The 19,260-nt window shown below is 37.2% G+C and overlaps 1 protein-coding gene across 3 annotated transcripts; it reads left to right on the forward strand.

The window, feature by feature from the left end:
• Nucleotides 1-1,204: 1,204 nt before the first annotated feature.
• On the forward strand, nt 1,205-18,733 carry LOC116250934 (citrate synthase 4, mitochondrial-like). 3 transcript variants are annotated; one of them, XM_031624933.2, is made up of 20 exons: nt 1,205-1,469; nt 1,850-2,018; nt 2,157-2,219; nt 3,066-3,107; nt 4,487-4,552; nt 4,689-4,754; nt 4,836-4,949; nt 5,601-5,664; nt 10,110-10,192; nt 11,918-11,967; nt 12,065-12,142; nt 12,997-13,125; nt 13,308-13,350; nt 13,440-13,526; nt 15,207-15,308; nt 17,009-17,116; nt 17,215-17,265; nt 18,060-18,133; nt 18,236-18,287; nt 18,384-18,733. In XM_031624933.2, exons 2-20 carry the CDS (start codon nt 1,968-1,970, stop codon nt 18,474-18,476), a joined length of 1,416 nt encoding a protein of 471 aa, XP_031480793.1. In that variant the 5' UTR covers nt 1,205-1,469; nt 1,850-1,967; the 3' UTR covers nt 18,477-18,733. The 3 variants fall into 3 exon arrangements, with proteins under 3 accessions (XP_031480793.1, XP_031480792.1, XP_031480791.1); XM_031624932.2 differs by having other exon boundaries at nt 1,952-2,018; XM_031624931.2 differs by having other exon boundaries at nt 1,206-1,469; nt 1,949-2,018.
• The last annotated feature ends 527 nt before the right edge of the window (nt 18,734-19,260 follow it).

The raw sequence follows: 19,260 nt of genomic DNA on the forward strand, positions 1-19,260 counted from the left end.
TCAAATAAGTCGGAATGTTCTAACTTTGTCAATTGATTCCATTTATACTTGCGTCCTTTGATGACAAATTCTGGTCAAGGTTTGTTGTATTGCAATCCGTCTTTTTTGGAAAACAAGAAAAATCTAGAAGTTCTAGTCCACGAAGCAGCTGCGAGGAAGGCACATGTGGACTTGTGTGGGCAATCGCCTACCCAAATTATTTATTTACATATTAGTACCTCATAGCCATTAACATATTTAATTATTGGTAACTATCATATCTTTTACTATATATATGTATGTTTGAAAGATCTAATATTTTTTTTGAGGGATTTAAAGTTTAATATTTAGTATTCATTAGTGCCCCTTAGTTATAAATTTTTGGTGGCTCTAAAAGTAAAAATAAATTTTGAAGAATTAAGTTATGTGGATTGATGCCTTGACCTAACACAAGATTTTTGGTAGTTGGTGCCAATGTAGAAGCATTCCATGCTAGGCTGGTTTTCCAACAACCACGACAAATTTTATTGATTGTGGCAAAAAGGAAGAGTACATATAAGAAGGGATCATGTTAGGAAAGATTCTTCATAGAGACTGAACTATCGAGTCTGAGTTCAGTCAGCTCGAGTTCGGCTCGACTAATGAAACATCAAGCTCGAGCTTGACTCGATTAAAGCTTGATAAATTTATTTGAATATAATTGATATTCATCGTTACTTGTTCGAGTTCGACTCGATTAAGGCTCGACAAACTCGTTTGAATAAAATTAATATTTATCGTTACATGTTGAGCTGGACTCGGTTCAACAAACTGGTAAACTCATTTAGATAATATTTGTTGTATATTCGCAACTGATTCGATTCCCCAAATTAGCAGCTTCATTGGAAACTGAATCGGGTCTGCCATGCTGCCGATTCAGTGAGGAGGCCGACTCAATCGTAAAAAATTGGCAAAAGCTTATTATTATACTTATTTTCTAAATAAATAAAAATTTAAAAATATTAAGATGTCAAGAAAGATTTGCATGGCAATCGTTTCGTTCGGTGAATCAATTTGCCAAGTTCACAGAATTAGATAGTAAAATATTGTTTAATTGGATTCAAAGTCGGGTTTGACCATAGGAATTGTAAGTCAAAATAAAATTGAAAAGAAAATCGTCTGCAAATTCGATCCGAGTTACAAACAACATTTTTCTTATCGAATCCGATCAATCAGATCGAGAATGCGTTGAAGCTGAATCGAGGACGAGCATAGCAAGCTGAGCTGAGCCGAGCGGAGCCGAGAGTCGCAATCGTTGAGCAGCCCCCAGACATTCTGGAAACAACAAGGAAGGTGGGGAGAACGAACTTTCCTCCTCTTGCTCTTCTACCGGTGGATGCAAGTCGCCTGCGGCGGAGAGGTGTAGGAGGCGAGCGGGAACGACTTCCGAGGCACCCCCACGCTCGAGAAGTTCATCGTTTTTCTTCGTTGGGGAGTGCCGAATAGTTTGCGTATGAACTCTCGATTCTTGTTGCCTTGCTTATTGGGTTCTTGATTCCCGGTCTCTTGTCATTGTGGACAAGGAAAAGTGTTGTTCTTAAATTTTTGCTTCACTGCGAGGGGTCTGTCATCTGTGTTCCTCGAATTCCCATGTTCTCTGATCAGCGGAAAGTCGTCGCGGGGAAGGCGACAGGGTGTTGTTTATTTGACTGTTATTTGGATTTCTTTAGCATGTTGGTGGCTTTCTGACCTCTCTTTTTACGGCTCTGCTGTTGCCCTTATGCCTTGGGATCGATTTTGTCATTTGTGGAGTTTTTTTTTTTTAATTACCAGTGATTTTGATTTTTTTGGTCTAATTCAAAAGTATTCCAATGCATTTCGGCTTGGACAGATTTTCTGAATCTTGTCGAGAATCAATTCCGTTCAAACGTTTCTTAAAGGCGTTGGTTTTGTTCGTCTAATATTTGGTGACGAACTGTTCTCTTTGCAGCAGAGTTTAGATTAGAGCCATGTCGTTCTTCCGCGGCATTTCTACACTGTCGAAGCTCCGATCGCAAATTGTAAGCGAATGCATTCTTTTGAATTCTGCAGTTGTTGTTGGGTTGATCTCTACTCGTTTGATGAAATTGCGATGCAAGCTGGTTCTTGGTTAAGTTGGGACGTCGACAGTGTAATCTCCTCCTTTTTCTATTTTGCAGGCGCAACGTTCAAATTACGATCGGTTGGTTCGATTGCTTCAGACACAGAGTGCTTCTGAACTTGTATGACCCTTTACACTGCAATATCTTTCAGACTATTGAAAAGTGTCTTAAAACGAATTTGATTAATAAATCTTCTTATCATGTTCTCTGGATAAGTTTCTGGCATTGATTTTGTGATATTTGAGTCTACTTTCACTAGAAAGCTGAAACGATATAATGCGTGAATTTGCTTTCTTTGGAAATAAATCAAAGAAAATGGATTGGAACAGATTTCCTTTGTACACAGGTGTGACTTTGATTTATCTGGTTCCCATGAAAGCATTTTCTCTCCCTCCCTCTCTCTCTCTCTCTTTTTCTACGCTCCTGTCCAAAAATACGATGACCTAGGCTTCTGCTTCTAGTTGCTGTTGATGGAAAAAGCATCATATCTAATCGATCCCATGACTATAGGGAGCCCTGGAAGACAAAGTAACCTGACAATATGCTAGTAATGTGTATAGGCAACTTTTAGTTGGATATTTTGGGCTAGAAGCCTAGAAATAAATTTCGTTGTGGCCTTGTATCCTTGTAGTATCAGCCTGGAAATAAATTTCATTATGGCCTTATATCCTTGCAGTTATAAGTAACTTGTAAACAGAACAAAGGTTTATCAAATGTGACAACCTTCACATGATCGTTGAGGTATTTTTTTTGCACCATGTTCTACAGTTCTACCAAAATAAGGTCTAGATAGACTTTCTTCACAGTTGATGACTCTCCCATTCTAATGATTCTATGTATTAGCTTTTGGTGGTTTTCCCTTACTCTTAATGTTCAACTTTTTGGCTTTCTTTGTTTTATCTCTGGGTGTGGAGTTTGTTCTCTTGATTTCACAGAAACAATGTTTTTTGTGTTTGTTTCATGCAGGACCTTCATGCTCAGTTGAAGGAGCTTATCCCAGAGCAGCAGGTATCTTGTACCATTTGGTTTCCAGTACTTTATTGACTGTTGTTAGTACAGACCAGCATGCTTTGTAATTTTACATTAGAAATTATGTAAATACATGTATATATGTTGTATTTATATTTTATTCATATGTTTATATTTAATCATGACTATATATATTTTATATATGTACCACTATGCTTTTATATGTTTATATGTATAAATCTGATGTATGTACTTGTATATAGGTTCAGGTCTGTATTTTTAACGTTTTTCTTCCTTTTTAATTCATTTTTCTATTTATTTTCAAACTGGAGAGGTTTAGGCTTTGATCCAGTAGAGTTGGACTAGCTCCAATGGCTTTTATTTGGAGCCGTTGGAGCTATCCAACAACTAACTCTCTAAGAGGCCTCTCTCTTATTCCTTATGTATTATAGTCTATAAATAGGGGAGAAAATCTCCAGTTGGCAGTTGTAAACTACTGTTAGAAACAGTATTTTTACTGTTTATTAATAAAGTTTTTCATTCCAATTCAGCTTCCTTGTTATTCTCTTGTGATCTTTTGATTGAGGTTTATCTTGGCTATTATCAGCCTTTTTCTTCACTGATATTTTAGGCAGTTTTCAGCCTCATTTTCAATTCATAATTGAACTTATGATGAAGAGGAAATCATAGATGTTCTCTTTCTATTCTTCCCAAAAAAGTGAGAAATGTTTGACCACATAATATTTGGAAGCTGCATCATGTGGACATTTCATTTGGCTTTCTAGCTCATTTTGTTGAAAAAAGACATCGCCTGACATGTTTCACACGCCACACCAGAGAACGTCATAGCCAACTGTGACTCCGTGGTATATATGGTCAATAATATGCCCATGGCTTCATGTTTTTTGACTGAACCCTAGTTTGTTATTCTTTGGTGGTCTTTATTTTCTAATATTTCATTCGCACGCTTATATTGATTGTTTGATAAGCATTAATAATCACCTTAGAATGACTGGCTTGTCAAAATGCCTTCATCAGTTTTGATGTGGGCATAGAGTGGATGTTATGGGAAATTGTTTTTGTTCAAATCTCACCATTTCCATGGATTGCTAGGTTCATTTTGGTTTCATCTTTCTATGCTTGTATCTCATTAATTCCTGTTTTCATTATGTCTTATATATTTGAAACTATACATAGCAGAAGGTGACAACTGTCTCATCAATTGGTAAAATTTGAAGTCATTCATTATCTTCTTACGTGTGAAACAATGTCTATATAATTGGACGAATGCACTTTTCAATTTTGAAATCTTTTTAAGGAGATTCTGGGGTTAAAAGTGCAAAAGTGTTTTGTAGAATTTTTTATGTTCTCCCTGTTTTCTTTCCTCAAGCTCTCAACACCATTTCCACATGTTGTAGGAGCGCCTGAAGAAACTGAAATCTGAACATGGAAAAGTCCAATTAGGAAGTATTACAGTGGAAATGGTAAGCTATCTTACCTCATCTTTTTCGTTCATGCATGTTTCAATGAACTTGTTTGATGAAATGACGGCTGAATCTGATGAAGATTCATCTGATGTCATATCCATCTTAATGGACCTTTTTTTTTTTTTTTCTGTAGGCAATTGGTGGAATGAGAGGGATGACAGGACTATTGTGGGAACCTTCACTACTTGATCCCGAAGAGGTTGCACAGCTATAAACCTCAGTTTTTATCCTTTATGTTTCTTTCATAGTTGAAGTCAATTGTTGCTTTGGAAATGTACAGGGTATTCGTTTTAGGGGTCTTTCTATTCCTGAATGTCAGAAAGTGTTACCTTCTGCAGTCCCTGGTGGTGAGCCATTGCCAGAAGGTTTGCTATGGCTTCTCTTAACTGGAAAGGTAGCACACCTGTTTATCATATAACTCCCCTGTTATTCCTTTGTGATTCTAAACTCTGGTTGTTATTTTTTTGAATTCTTGAATCATTTCAGAAATGTCCTGGCTCTTGTTTTATTTTACACTGCAGCAAAGTTTGTATTCCTAGATGACATACATACTGTTTTGGGCTGAATCAATGCCTATCTCTTCCCAGAATGCTAGTCAGAGACCTTAATATCTTTTGGTATTACATGATTCTGTCTCAAGAAAACTTATCCTTGAGGAAATTTGTTTGTGTCTCATTCTTTGACTTGAAATGACTATTCTTGGCCTGAACCCTGTCCTGCCTTTCTCATAGTGCTATTCAAGGACTTGATGTTTCTTTTATATTATGGGTCCCGTCTCAAGTAGGTTTATGTTCAAGAAAGTATATCTGTATCTCACACATTGACTTGAAATAACTATTGTTAGGTAAGCTGTCCCATGGATAAGTAGTCCTGCTTGTTATTTATGTTATTTTAGATCCTTTTTAGTTCTCATAGACCACTAGATGATTGTGCTCCTTAAAATAGACTTCCTGACTATGATATTGATGGCACCTCTAATGTCTTCTCTTAAGAAAGTGGAAATTCAATTTAATTGCTTCAGTTATTTATATGCTCTTTTTAACAGGTACCAACAAAGGAACAAGCAGATGCATTATCCAAAGACTTGCAGAACCGTGCTGTCATTCCAGGTAGATTCATGAGTGCTATTCCCAATTAAATTTGCGCATTGATAATTTTTTTTATCTGTAAACTCTGTGCTCGTTTCCCATCCTGCAAAAACAATTGAACTGCATTTGTGAAAATCTTTATTGGCCTGAAGTTCCCAAGTACTTGATGCCTAATTTTCTTCTTACTGATTTTCATGGTTTCTATTTCATTAATATTCTTTATTTGCATAGTTATTTTGTTTCCTTATGCCAACCATATGAAAATTGCACTCATTTTCATGTCAAAGCAAGAAAATGCCCAAGAAATGTTCAATTATCCACACAAGGAGTTGTGGCAGTAAGGTGGCATTCTGATGTGCTCCTTAGTTAGTGGATACAATTGTTACTCCCTTTACAGATACCGTTTGCTTAATTTATCTCTCTTTAGAAATAGTTCTTTTTATTTTTCAACCTAAGTAGTTTGGCTTCCTGATGTAAATATAAATGTGAACTCATCAATACATATCTTGTTGAATTGGTTTAGAGGTCACTAAAAATCGTAATTTTTTTTGCTTCTTGATCTCCATGCTATATATATGTGTGTGTGTGTGTCTGTATGTATGTATTATTTACACTCATACAAAGATGACTCTGCTATTAGTGTACTTGATTATATGCTCTCTGTACTTTTTTTGACATTCAACTTATTTAGCATTTTTTGTGTGTTTTTCTTCTGCATGCCCTTGATTTGAGATAATCCGAATATGTTGTTTGAGATCATTTCAGCTTTAGTGTTTGTCCTAGCACAGAGTTCTCTACTACTCCCAAGTCACCTGCCCAATCTGCATCTATATAAGTGACCACTTTGTGAACTTCTTTACCTAGCTGATTCTTTTCATAAAGGAGCTCATCACCAACTTAATAACAAGGACTCAGCAAAGTAGGAATACCACTCACATTGACATGACTAGGTTGCAGGTGTAGCTCTGGTGCAATATAGGACAACCAATGTGAGCCAGATGTAGGCATACACATGAGTGGAGTCAATGATGAGTCAGATGCTATCAGACTATGGAGTCAAATGTCATCTTCCATTGACTTAAAAAAATAAATAATCAGGGTTCAAGTACTTCCCCCTTTCTCTGTGTCTCCTCGTGTTCTTTCATAGTACTCCCTTCTTTGGTTTCCATAGGTGACCAGTAACTGGGGAGGTGGCACATTCCCAGTTTCCACCATCTATCTTCTCTCTCTGGTGCTCTTTCTTCAGTAGCATCAGGCATTTCTCTTTCTCTTTTCTATGCTCTCTCTTCATCACAACATGTTTTGTCACACCCCAACCTTTTTGACCCTTAACCACAAGTATATTTTTTTTTCTAACATAAAGCAATGGAGTGCGATGACACAACAATTTCAAAAGAGATGAGCCCGACAATGCAAAACAATGGGCAAACTTTCCATTATATAAGAATTTCAGTTCATCTGTACATATGACAAAAATGCCCAAAATCACAACATTGATGCCTAACAAAAACAAAACATCAATAAAACCAAAACAAGATGCGCCGGCACTACAATTGACCCAAAACCTTCCCAATAAGACGTGAGTGAAGCCATCTGCTCAACCTGCTGCCCCTGGTCCACCAAAACCTGAAAAAAAATGAAACAACAGAAGGCTTAGCCTTCGCAGTATGGCAACAAGCCAGGAAAAGTCCAAACCCTCTTAGGTAGGGCTCAATTATATGAGTTATCATCAAAACAATCTATCCTCATGTCGTGTTGGGGCACGACATGCAAAAGCCACTCAATGGGCCACAGTCACACAATTTCATATCACATGCAAGGCATGTTTAAACATGTCACTTGCATTCATAAGCACAACAATCACATGCACATTAATCACTTACATTTCATTCACATCACAATAATCACATATTTGAAAAACTTAGCTAAACCACAGAGAGTAGTCTCGATCTGTGATGGGCTCGTAGCTGTCCTATGCAGTTATCATTCTAGGATACTTTCTAATGCACAATTGGGGTCGAAGAGATACTCGACTCGATACCCCACCTCATCTGTCCTAAACAATTATCAATTCTAGCATGCACATGCAAATGCGTGATATTTCAAAACAGACTTCTAATAGCTTTTCAAAACACATCATATCCGATATCAAACCATTTGCATGCATACGCCCATTCATTCGCAAAACAATCAATCAATCACATCACAACCCTAGGATCTCACGATCCTAGGAACACTCATTCATAAATTTGCCCCAGGCAGGGATTTGCCTGGAATGCTGTCATACCTGACATGCGTCCAGAAAACTCTTCAAAATGCATCGAGCTTCGAATTTGGTCGCTCAAGGTCGACGGGACGTGCATGGTGTACCTGCAGACATAAGAAAAAAAGTAAGTTCTCTACTAGTTAGCTTATCAATCCAAACCAAGCTAAAACAAAATCATTGAGGCACATGTCATCGTCTCAAGAGGATGTCGACGGGTAGTGTCGACCTACAAGCCCTCTAATAGGCCTCCTCCCAACTTCTAGACGTTGCCACCAGACATCAAAATTCAATGCTTCGCTCAGCCCATCACAACTCATTTCTCATTTGCTTTCTGTAGTCTAGGCATCAGCCCCAAAGTCACATCCAACTTACGTATACTTTCCCCAATAACTCCAAGATACACCCGCTCGCAAAAGCATGAGCCACATGCTCAAAAAGACTGTTCTAAATCTTCCCCACAACATCACAATTTCTACCATGTTTTCCTATTGCTTCAAAAATTGACCCATCAAGCTCAATGATCATTATAGACATGAATCAACGCTTCTCCAACATCATCCTACACTTTCTCCCAAAAAGCAAGGTCGCTAACATGCATCCCAAATCATCACTTCTACCTTCTAGCATGCTTAAACAATAATTATACGTGTTCCAAAGGAAAATATACGAGAAAATAGGCTCAATTACGCCTTGCTCACCCCAAATCAAGAGTCTAGACTGCTGCAATCCTTCCGGCAGCCACCTCAAGTGTTCAATCGATCCCCAAACGGCAAAAATCGTGCTAAGTCGCCACCACCAACACCACCTAATCGCTGTTATGAGGGGAAGAACACATCCCCCAAGCTGGAATCCTATCAAACAGTGATAAAATTAGTGAAGACGAGTGCTCGGTTGGGGAAAAGGGGAAAAACAGATAGAAAAATGGGGAGAGAAAACTCAAGCAGGGAGCGTGTGGGAAGGGGGAAGGCGCTGACAGAGGGAGGCGGACAGAAGAGAGAGAGAGAGACGAGAGGGACGAGATAAGGGGGAGGCAAACAAAGAGGGGAGAAACGGACGGAGGGAGTGAGAGAGACCGCGGAGAGAGGTGCGAGGAGCACGAGAGAAAAGAGAGGGAGAAATCGTGCGGCAGACGGTGCTGACGAAGAAGGGAGAGGCTTCATAGGAGGGAGGAGAAGAAGGAAGAGGAAGGGGGAAAAGGCAAGGGAGAAGGGGCAGAGGTGAGAGGGCTTACCAGAGCGCCGCCGCAGTCCTTCCTCCGCCGACCCAACACCGTTGCAACCACCTTCCGCCTCCCGTAGCTCTCTATCGTGCGAACCAGCAGAAGACAAGAGAAGGAGACGTTGAGGAAGGCGAGGGGGGAAAGAGTTCCCTCGCGCGGGCTCCTTCACAACTTAGATCTCGGGTCCGGGTCTGGACCCGCTGCAATCCAATCCTGAAAAGACAAGCGTTACATGTTTCCTCTCTTTCAGCTCGCAGTTTCCACCGTTGCTGTTGACCCCCTCCCTCTCTCTCTGCCCCAGGCAGGGAGAAGGGTTGGTGCCTTCAGCAGGACCAACAATTAGATCCCAACTACGAAAGTGTTATCGATCTTCTTAGTCAGTTCTTTTTTGCTTTCTGATTCATAAAGGGAATTGATGTAGTTGGAGAGAGAATTGACGAACGTGGGATTTGAAGTCCACAAATACTCAAGACCTGGCACTATAATATATATATATATATATGCGGGTATTGATGCCAAGCGCATGTGGTTGAAGGTGTATGAACAGGTGCAGATGCAATGTGTGTGTGTGTATATAACCAGTCCCATCTTGGGGCTGGTTTTCTCACCCTTCTTTTCTCTCATTCTCTCACCCCTTTTTTTTTTTGCCCCTTTCTATAATCATTCACCCCACCATATAATTGGTGTATCCTAGGTAGGGGAGGGCAACTGCAAAATGAGGCCCAAAATTGGAGTTATTTAATCATTATACAAAAAAACCCATGCAGACAGGTGCTGTGGGTGAGGATGTGCCCTTTTTAATGTCCAAAGGAAAATAGAATCTAGAATTGTTACATAGCAAAAAATAAAATATTTTTCTAATTGCATTTACTCCTTTAATCTAGTTCCTGGGCATTATGCCTTTTGCATTAATTTAAGTTTCAAGTCATTAATATGCAACTTGAGTAGTCCTCTCATGACTTGGCATTGTTTTGGTCTCAGATCATGTTTATAAAGCTATTGATGCTCTTCCCGTATCTGCGCATCCCATGACACAGTTCGTGACAGGTGTTATGGCTTTGCAGGTGAGAAACAGTGCTGTTGAATCCTGGAGTTTCTTTCTAGAAGTACTCTCATGTGTACATGTCCATATGTCCCTGTGAAGTCTTGCTGACATGCCTACTAGCTCTTTAGGAGCCATTTGGCAACAGTAATATACTGTTACTGTCTTGTAAATGAGCAGATTCATGGAACATTTGTGACAGTGTTCCATCAACCCGCCCCATTTTTTAGGGTAGATTGATGGGACAGTAACTATGTTACTGTTGCCAAACAACCCCTTAAGGGTCACGTCAGTTGTTTCTAAGTTCAGAACCAGAAGGATGTCCAGAAGCAAATGCATAATCATTGCCGGCCTTGATTACATTAAAATATTTTGCTTGCAAAGAAGAATTGACTTTAGCTAGGTAGGCAAGCGATGTTGTAGGAGGTGATCTTTGTTTTTCTGCATGTCTTAACTCATAAACTATGACGATTAAGAACATCTCTTGGAAAGGTTCACTTCTTTATGTAGTCTTCAAGATACATCAAAAATAAAATAAAAGGAATTATCATTGTTGCTAGCAACTTTTAGCATTTCAGTTGACACAATTGTTGTTAGCATGATGTGGCACTGTTCTCTCTATTCATCATGCTAATGGGTGCTCTCTGCTTTTGGTTCTTTAGATTTATGCTCGGATAATGTATAGTAAAAGCACTCATTCAATGATGTATGGGTTTTGTGAATGGAGTTGCATATTTCTACCCCAAGAAATGAGATGGATATAAAGTGCAAATAAGTATAAAGAAAGCTTAATGAAAAGCAAGACAATTCCACTGCTATGTTATTGTCCGAAAAGAACATTTTTATTAACATTCTACTGATTATTTTCTCCCAATATAAAAATCAAGGTGAACATAGAAAGACAAAGCCGACAGACTGCAAAAAGAGCAAAAGAGTTTTATTGAAGTCAGATGAACTTTCTAGTAGTCAATTGAACATTTTCAAAAATTACCACTATGAATATATATATACAGATAAGACTGGATATGCAATTTTGCTACTAAGAGTAAGTATATTTGTGGAGGGGTTTGAACAGAAATTTGATGTTAGGGACTTCATTACAGAATGAATTTCTTTTTCTGTTGGGCATTGCTGAAGATTAACTGTAGGGTTCTGGTATCTAATTGAGCCAAACAAATATTACTGGAATTTTCTTCAAATTTTACAAGGCTTAAAATGGCATAGGTTGGCTTCACTTTTTAGCATCCAAGGACCATTCATCGACTTCCTCTGTGCCATATATATTTAAAAAGCTTTTTACAGTCTATATGATTCGTTCTTCCTTGGCACATATTTTTCTTATATCATGGTTTTGTACTCTTAAAAAATTTGGATGCTTGTGTTGCTTCTAAATATCTCCACCACATCATCTGAAAATTCTCCATTCTGTCAGTGCTTTTCCTTGTTTCATCATCCTGGGTTTTTATTTCTTTGTAGCAACCATCTTTTGCTTTTTTCCAATTCTACTTAGTTCCATAGTTAGGGTTTCTAGTTTCTACTGCTCCTTTTTCTTGATCATGTAATTGTGATGAAGCTTAAGTTCTGCTCTGATTATTTGAGTTTCACTGAGTTTCTTGTTCGTCTATGGAGATAATGACAGAGATAATGTCAACATCTTTGTGATCTAGTTGTTCGTTATAATAATGCTTCCTTTTTCTGAATGTTCTCTCAATTTACTAACTTCTATTTCTTTTGTTTTGTTTTATAGGTTCAAAGTGAATTTCAGAAGGCATATGAAAATGGACTTGCAAAGTCCAAGTATGAAATTCAAGATTTTAAGTTTGATACATTATGTGTTTGTTTTTGTGATGCTCTGTTTTATACATGCTTCATTGTTGTCTTTCCTAATCTGCAGATTCTGGGAACCCACCTATCAAGATTGCCTTAACTTGATTGCTCAAGTTCCAATTGTAGCTTCCTATGTATATAGAAGGTAATTTTGGCCAACCAGTATTGTTTTCTTTGTGATGGGATCAACCTTTCGCACATTTCTCCTTCTAATTAAGCAATTAAATAGTTAACTAGTGTGCATGAAACACACACACACACACACACATATATATATATAAATATATATAAATATATATAAATATATATAAATATATATAAATATATATATATATAAAGACAGATGTGGTAATCAAGATGGAGAATTGATGTAGCCTAACCTCAAGAGTGTATAAAGTTTGTTGTTAACATATTTAATTGCTGTTATGTGTTGCCTGTGTATAGCTTATCAGCTTCTACATCTAATGGATGGTTCCTCCCCCTCTCCTCTCAACCTCACAGGAAAAGGGGGAAAAATCTTTTATTGTTTTAACGTTCTTAAGCTATTTATTATTTGGTGAAGTCCTTCCTTCTTGCTTCAAAGCATGGTACTTGCCACAATCATTTGATTTTATCTTAAAAAAATGAAAAAGAAAAATTATTTCTTTTACATTCTTAAGCTACTCATTATTGGTAAGTTCTTTTTCTTTGCTTCAAAGCATGGTATTTGCTGCAATTATCTGATCCCATCTTAGGATAGTGCCTCTTTTTCCATTTGGCAATCTAATCCATTGGAGGGTTGGGTAAGAACAATTTCTATCCTTATAGATCCCATTTATTGTTCTAGCAAAGGTATATGATGATTTACAGTAGTACTGACCAATTCATACAGGGGAAAAGAAAGTTGGAAGCCTCTATACGAGAGAACATCATAACTGACATAACTGACAAATGCTACTGATCTGAAGATAGTTGAATGCTCTCTGAGAGATGATAACCCTTCTATGTTTGGTGATGAAGGATATACAAAGGTGGACAAGTCATACCTGTCGATAAATCATTAGATTATGGTGCCAATTTTTCACACATGCTGGGTTTTGATAGTCCAAAAATGCAAGAACTGATCAGGCTATATATCACCATTCACAGGTGTGAACCTTTTTCCTATTTTCTTTTGTTTCCTAGCAAATTCTTTATGCAGTTGTTGGGACTCTTTTGTAATGTGTTCTTTGATTTGAAATTGTTTATTGACAATGTTAATTAGAAATGTTGTATTCTGGAATTTATGACAATTATTTTCTTAAAAACCTGTGGGCTCATTTTGTTGGCAGTGATCATGAAGGTGGAAATGTTAGTGCTCATACTGCTCATCTGGTAAATTTCTTTCGATGTTCAACAGTTTTAAGACCTTTTTTTCTCAAGTTATTACTGCTGAAGACTTTTTCTATATCTTAAACCTTCAGGTAGCTAGTGCCCTCTCAGATCCATACCTTGCCTTTGCAGCTTGTCTTAATGGCTTAGCTGGGCCACTCCATGGCTTGGCTAATCAGGTTAGTCTTTAATTGCTTCATTTTCCTTCAATTCTTTTGATGGAGACTGTTATTTTCAGGATGTGTAGGAGACATGGATTCTAAAGTAGATTAACAGGAAACAGTATTCTTAGAATCCCATATTCAAATATATGGCATTAAATGATTCTGAAGTGGCAGATCTTGCTTTATTTTGTTCCATGGTTATGATTTTATTTAATCCATAGAATGTGTAGTTGTCCAATGTGCATTTCCAAGGCATTAGAAGAAAAACATATAACAAGAAACATCAGTTCCGTATCTACACTATACCACTTCTTAATCGGATGGTTGACTCAATGTTGAAAAGTTTACTAGTTATGGAAACAGAAATCCAATTTTTAGAAATTCTCGACCCATTATCTCGAGCACCATGTTACCAGCAACCATATCACATATAGGTACATTGTATACAAGTGACTGACCAGCAACGAGCTAACTTAACACCATTAACATTCAGTGCTTCGGCCTAGCCATTTTCCTGGCCAGCTATTAGCTAGGAATGAGTAATAAAGTTCCCTAAATACAGTCAATTAGACCTACAGTTCTCAGAAAAGAGCGCCATTGATCCATCTGGACCCTTCAAACCCAGATATTTTTGGCTTCAAAACCTGGTTTGCAGTAAAACTGAGCTTTTTGCTTCCAGTTTACTTATATATTTCCAAAAGATGTAAATTATTTTATGAAATTATGGTAAAAATGTTAAGTGTACCTTGTACCTGTGCATAACTTTATAAGGCTAGTATTATGAAAATTTAACACTACTGAGGATGGGGGTTGCTTAATACCTGAAGTACACATCTCCGTTTGCCTAATCTTATGCATCTGCTTGAATCCAGCTTGCCTATTGGAAAATAAAAACAGAAAAATATGGGAAAGCTTAAACTTAGATCATTTGGCGGCATTTTTTGAAATAGGAGCAAGAAATTCCCGGTGTTTCATTTTTCATCTTAATGCTTAAATGAATCATTATCAGGTCCAATGTTGGCTCTTAATAACTCCTAAGATGTCGGTTTTCATGTCAATTTTTGTTTGATTTGGATCTATCAGCATCTGCTATTTACTTGTAATCTGATGTTGTAGCTGGTGAAGCTGTAAGCGTGTCGCAGTCTCTTCTGTACGTTGACGTCTCCTGCTGCATTTCATTGTGCATGCTTATTGCTTTTGTTGTCAAGTTCAGTTGCTATGTGATTTTGCAAAAAAAAAAAAAAAAAAAAAGCAACCAAGGAATGATAACCAAGAGTTTTTTCTCTGAAGAAATAACTCATTTCTTTTTCTTTCTTTTGGCTTCTTTATTGTTGCTTTTGCTTCTTCCTGACCAAGAAGCAGGACCTGTTATAGAACTAAAAGTAGTGCATACTCAACTAACTCTGTGTATCTCCTGAATCGTTATTATTTTCCTTACATTAATGCTCATTGCTGTTATAGAATGTATTCATATGTTGGACCTACTGTTCATTCAATACATTACCAGCACTTCGATTTATTCACATGCTTATAAAATTTAATCTGTTCAGTCATTCTCTGTGTTACTTTGTTAGTAAAGGATAGAGCATTTACTCGTTTTGGATGTTTCCTATTCATTTGCTGGAAAAGCCGAAAAAGTTAATGTTTCTGACAAAGAGGTTGTGCTTTGGACATGACGTTTACTTCTCATTACAGGAAGTATTGTTATGGATCAAATCAATAGTTGAACAACATGGAGAAAATATATCAAAAGAGCAATTGACAGAATACGTGTGGAAAACATTAAATAGTGGCAAGGTAAATGTTCTTCACTCTGTAGCTGTGCTTTTGGGATTTGCTTATCTATGGCATGAGACTAGAAATAGTCGCACATTTAGACAAGTATATTTTCCTTTTTGTGGGCAAGAGAAAACATTTAGTCGTGGGTCTTCCAACCACCAAACCCACCATAATATATTCTCTCTGGTGGCTTGGACTTGGACATTACATGGTTAAAACTTAAAAGTAGGTTTATGTGTTTCATTGGTCGGAGAACAATCTGTTATCTTTTTAGCCCCTGATAACTAAGTAAAGTGTCAGCCAAAGAACCGTATTACCTGATTCTTTGTATACATTAATCCTGTTAGTTCCTGAAAATGTAAGCTGGAATATCCATGTGTATATCTTGTAGAAAACTTGCCTTGAGATTGTTGCATATGGATATTCATATATTATGTTGTAGAGCATAGGAAATTTTCTGAAGAACTTTCCTGTAATGCTGTGGCTTAGTTGTAGATGAAATAGCATTGTAACATAAAAAATGCTTCAGTTTGGTTAGAGACTAAAAAACATATTCATCCTTATCATTTACCACGTGCACGTGCAACCTGGGCTATGAATTAGGATCTAATCAGATTACTGACATTTGCCTCATCCGAAAACATAAGTGTCAATTAGGATTTTAGCAGCGGAGTTGATAGATTCAGTTCTTTGATCCACATCATGAACATTTCAGGCTGATGCTTATGAATGAGAACTTGAAATTCCACTGGTAATCAGGGTTTTGTATCCACATTGCCTTTTTGTGTATGTGTGTGTGCATGCTTCTGTGTGACAGAGAGAGGGAGAGAATTATTATCATATAATTTTTAATAGAAGAAAAATCAAGATTTTCAATTTGATTTCATTGTTGTTGGTTTTAGTGTTGTATGTAGCAATTTCAGGATATGAGCTAAAACACAAGATATTAAAGAACTGAGGCATACATGGTCATCAATCTTTCTCAAAATTTTGGATATGAGGTTATCGTCGAGTCATTCTTACTGTTGAGATGCTATAATATACTCTTCCTTAAGGAGAATGTACCTCATGTGCTTCATTCCAAGATTGGGCGTTTGACCATTATTATGGTACCAGTTGAAATGGTTTGACTCAGATCTGTCTCAACCACTCCGATCTTGTGGATTCATAGCCAACTTTGGTCCAACACTTTGAAATAGCTAAGAAGACCTTAGTATATCTAGCTATCAATCTTTTTCTCAAATCTTAAATATGGGTTGGTTTTGAGTCATTCCCACACTTGGAATGTTACATCTTTCTTTATTAAGAAACTCATGTTCAGGTCTGATAGTTGAACTTGACTTTAATATATAGAATATTATTCAACCTAAGGTGACCTGAGCATCCTGTATGCAGATCTCATTCACACTGTAGCATTCTTCAATGAACTACTCAAAAGTGCCACCAAGTATGGAAAATTATACTAATAATCTCAAGATGTACAACCATCAACCTTTCTCAAAGTTTTAGATAGGAGACTATTCCCAACCACTCCTATGATTAGGACTTTAAGTTATGAGGAGCTTTGCTCTATATTGAGGATGTTAGTGTTAATTGCATCGAGTGCGAAATGACTTCTAATGATGTTGTTTGTGTAACTTAATTGAATACTTGTTTCATTCACAAGCTCGTGTCTGAAATGATATTTTCCATCTAATTAATCAAATTTTCTGCTGCAGGTTGTTCCAGGATATGGACATGGTGTTTTGCGCAAGACTGATCCAAGATATACATGCCAAAGAGAGTTCGCTTTGAAGCACTTGCCTAATGATCCACTCTTTCAACTGGTTCCTGATTGAAACCCTCAAAATTGTGTTGCTATTTATGAACAATGGTTTGAGGATGAGATAATTTGGATGTATATTAATTTGGATTTTCTTTACAGGTTTCTAATCTATATGAAGTTGTGCCACCAATACTAACTCAGCTTGGGAAGGTACATTTGCTTTTTCGTCTTCTTCTACTCTTCATGCATGGACACATATACTGACATGGTTGTGCAGGAACTATGCATGTGATATACGTGGTTATGCATGCAACATGCCTTTAATACGTTTGGCACATGCACGTGTGCTGTAAAAGTTTTTTATGTCTCTATTAGAAAATTGAACTAAATTAAAGAAAAATCTGATTTTCTTGTTTGGGACTATGCTAACATGATTGACATCCCTCCTCTTGCTGGTTCGATTGCTCCATCTCATCCCATTGCCCATACATCTCTCAGTAGCTGTGCACTTTTACTGATTTTCACCAGCACAGAAACAGCAAGAACAGTGCCTTGTTTGGCTGTTTTTATGAGATAATAAGCAGATTTGTTGGGTTACTATGGTAATGGGGTGAAAGAGGGTGAGGCAACATGTGAGTTGAGGACGATAGGAGTGGTGTGGAAGGTCTACAGGGTTCCTTTCACAATCAGCTCTCTTCTTTTCTCATGCATTGGACTACGACAACTAACAGTCCTCCCAGTTATTTTTCTATCCTTCGATGTGCAGCCTATCCTCTTGAACTTAACCAAGCCAAAGCCTGAAGTTTGAATGCCAGCATATAGGTGGGTTTGGTGGTTTCAACAGCATTTGTAGGTTGATGAAATGAGACCATTGTTTGAGCTAATCCATTGATAACTCTCTCATTCTCGCTTAATGATTCATGTGGATGCAATGTTCATCATCACACTGTGTTCTTCATCTGTCACAACTTTATTATTTTCATCTATATCATATGATTCTGTAGGTAAAAAATCCTTGGCCTAATGTTGATGCACATAGTGGAGTACTTCTCAGTCATTATGGTTTATCTGAAGCGAGGTACTCTTCCATAACAAAAACTTCTGTTAGTGAAAGATTGTTATGTCCTTTTGGATATAAAGGTTAAGAAGTTAACGTTCTGTTAAACGTCACTCTTAATAGATACTACACAGTTCTGTTTGGTGTCTCAAGAAGCTTAGGAGTTTGTTCCCAGGTTCTTTCTTCCTCTTTAATATGAGTTATTTTATCTGTTCTAGTCACTAAATATGATATTAGTTGATTCCATTGTCTAAGCGGTTTTCTGGTGCAGTTGATTTGGGACCGCGCTCTAGGCTTACCAATTGAAAGGCCAAAAAGTGTGACAATGGACTGGCTTGAACGCTTCTGCAAGAAAGCTGCTTAAAGCAATTGCAAACAAGTTATTTATTCCCTTTGATAATTTGATAATAAAAGAAAGGCATTGTGCTTGCAATTAGAAATTGCAGGTCAATTTAATGTATTTTTCTGCTTTATTAGGAACATGTTCACTACTGCATTGCAGATTTTTCTCAAAGATGTCTGCCTTGGAAATTTTGTAGGAAACTGATAAAGTCAGTTTTCATCTGATGTACTGTTCTACTTTGCTTTGCCATCTTTCGAAGCTTATCTTTCTTGCTGGGTTGTGGATGGCTCTGCTCCCTATTGTGATCACCCTCATCAATAAGTTTTATGCACACATTACTTGGCAATGCCAAAAGAATGCTGATTTATGAATTTGAACAAGTGGAGATAAATGTTATTACGGACTGTTGCAAGAAATGGAACTACAATCACTTTAGAAAGTATGTGGGTACTTTTGCATAGGATGTCATTAAAAGAAATGTCATAATTTCAACATCTGGTATCATTTGAACAACCATTTATGTCTATACGACCAGCACAATCTAATGTCTTTTTATCGAGAGTCAAGTGTACGTAGCTTCATTGGTAACTTGAAACATTACATGTAAAGATTTTCACTCGTACACTGGTTAACCCCTTAGGTAGTTTTGAGCATGTTACCTTTCATTTTGAAACCCTTAAGAAATTGTCATATTTTAAAGTTTTTCACGTACTTGAACATGTACATTTAGTTCTCAATATTTGTTATTCATATTCGTCCATTATTACAGATTAGAAAGAAACCAGTTCGTTGGAACCTTTAAAAA

Source organism: Nymphaea colorata, chromosome 3, assembly GCF_008831285.2.
Source record: "Nymphaea colorata isolate Beijing-Zhang1983 chromosome 3, ASM883128v2, whole genome shotgun sequence".
Classification (NCBI taxonomy): Eukaryota; Viridiplantae; Streptophyta; class Magnoliopsida; order Nymphaeales; family Nymphaeaceae; genus Nymphaea; species Nymphaea colorata.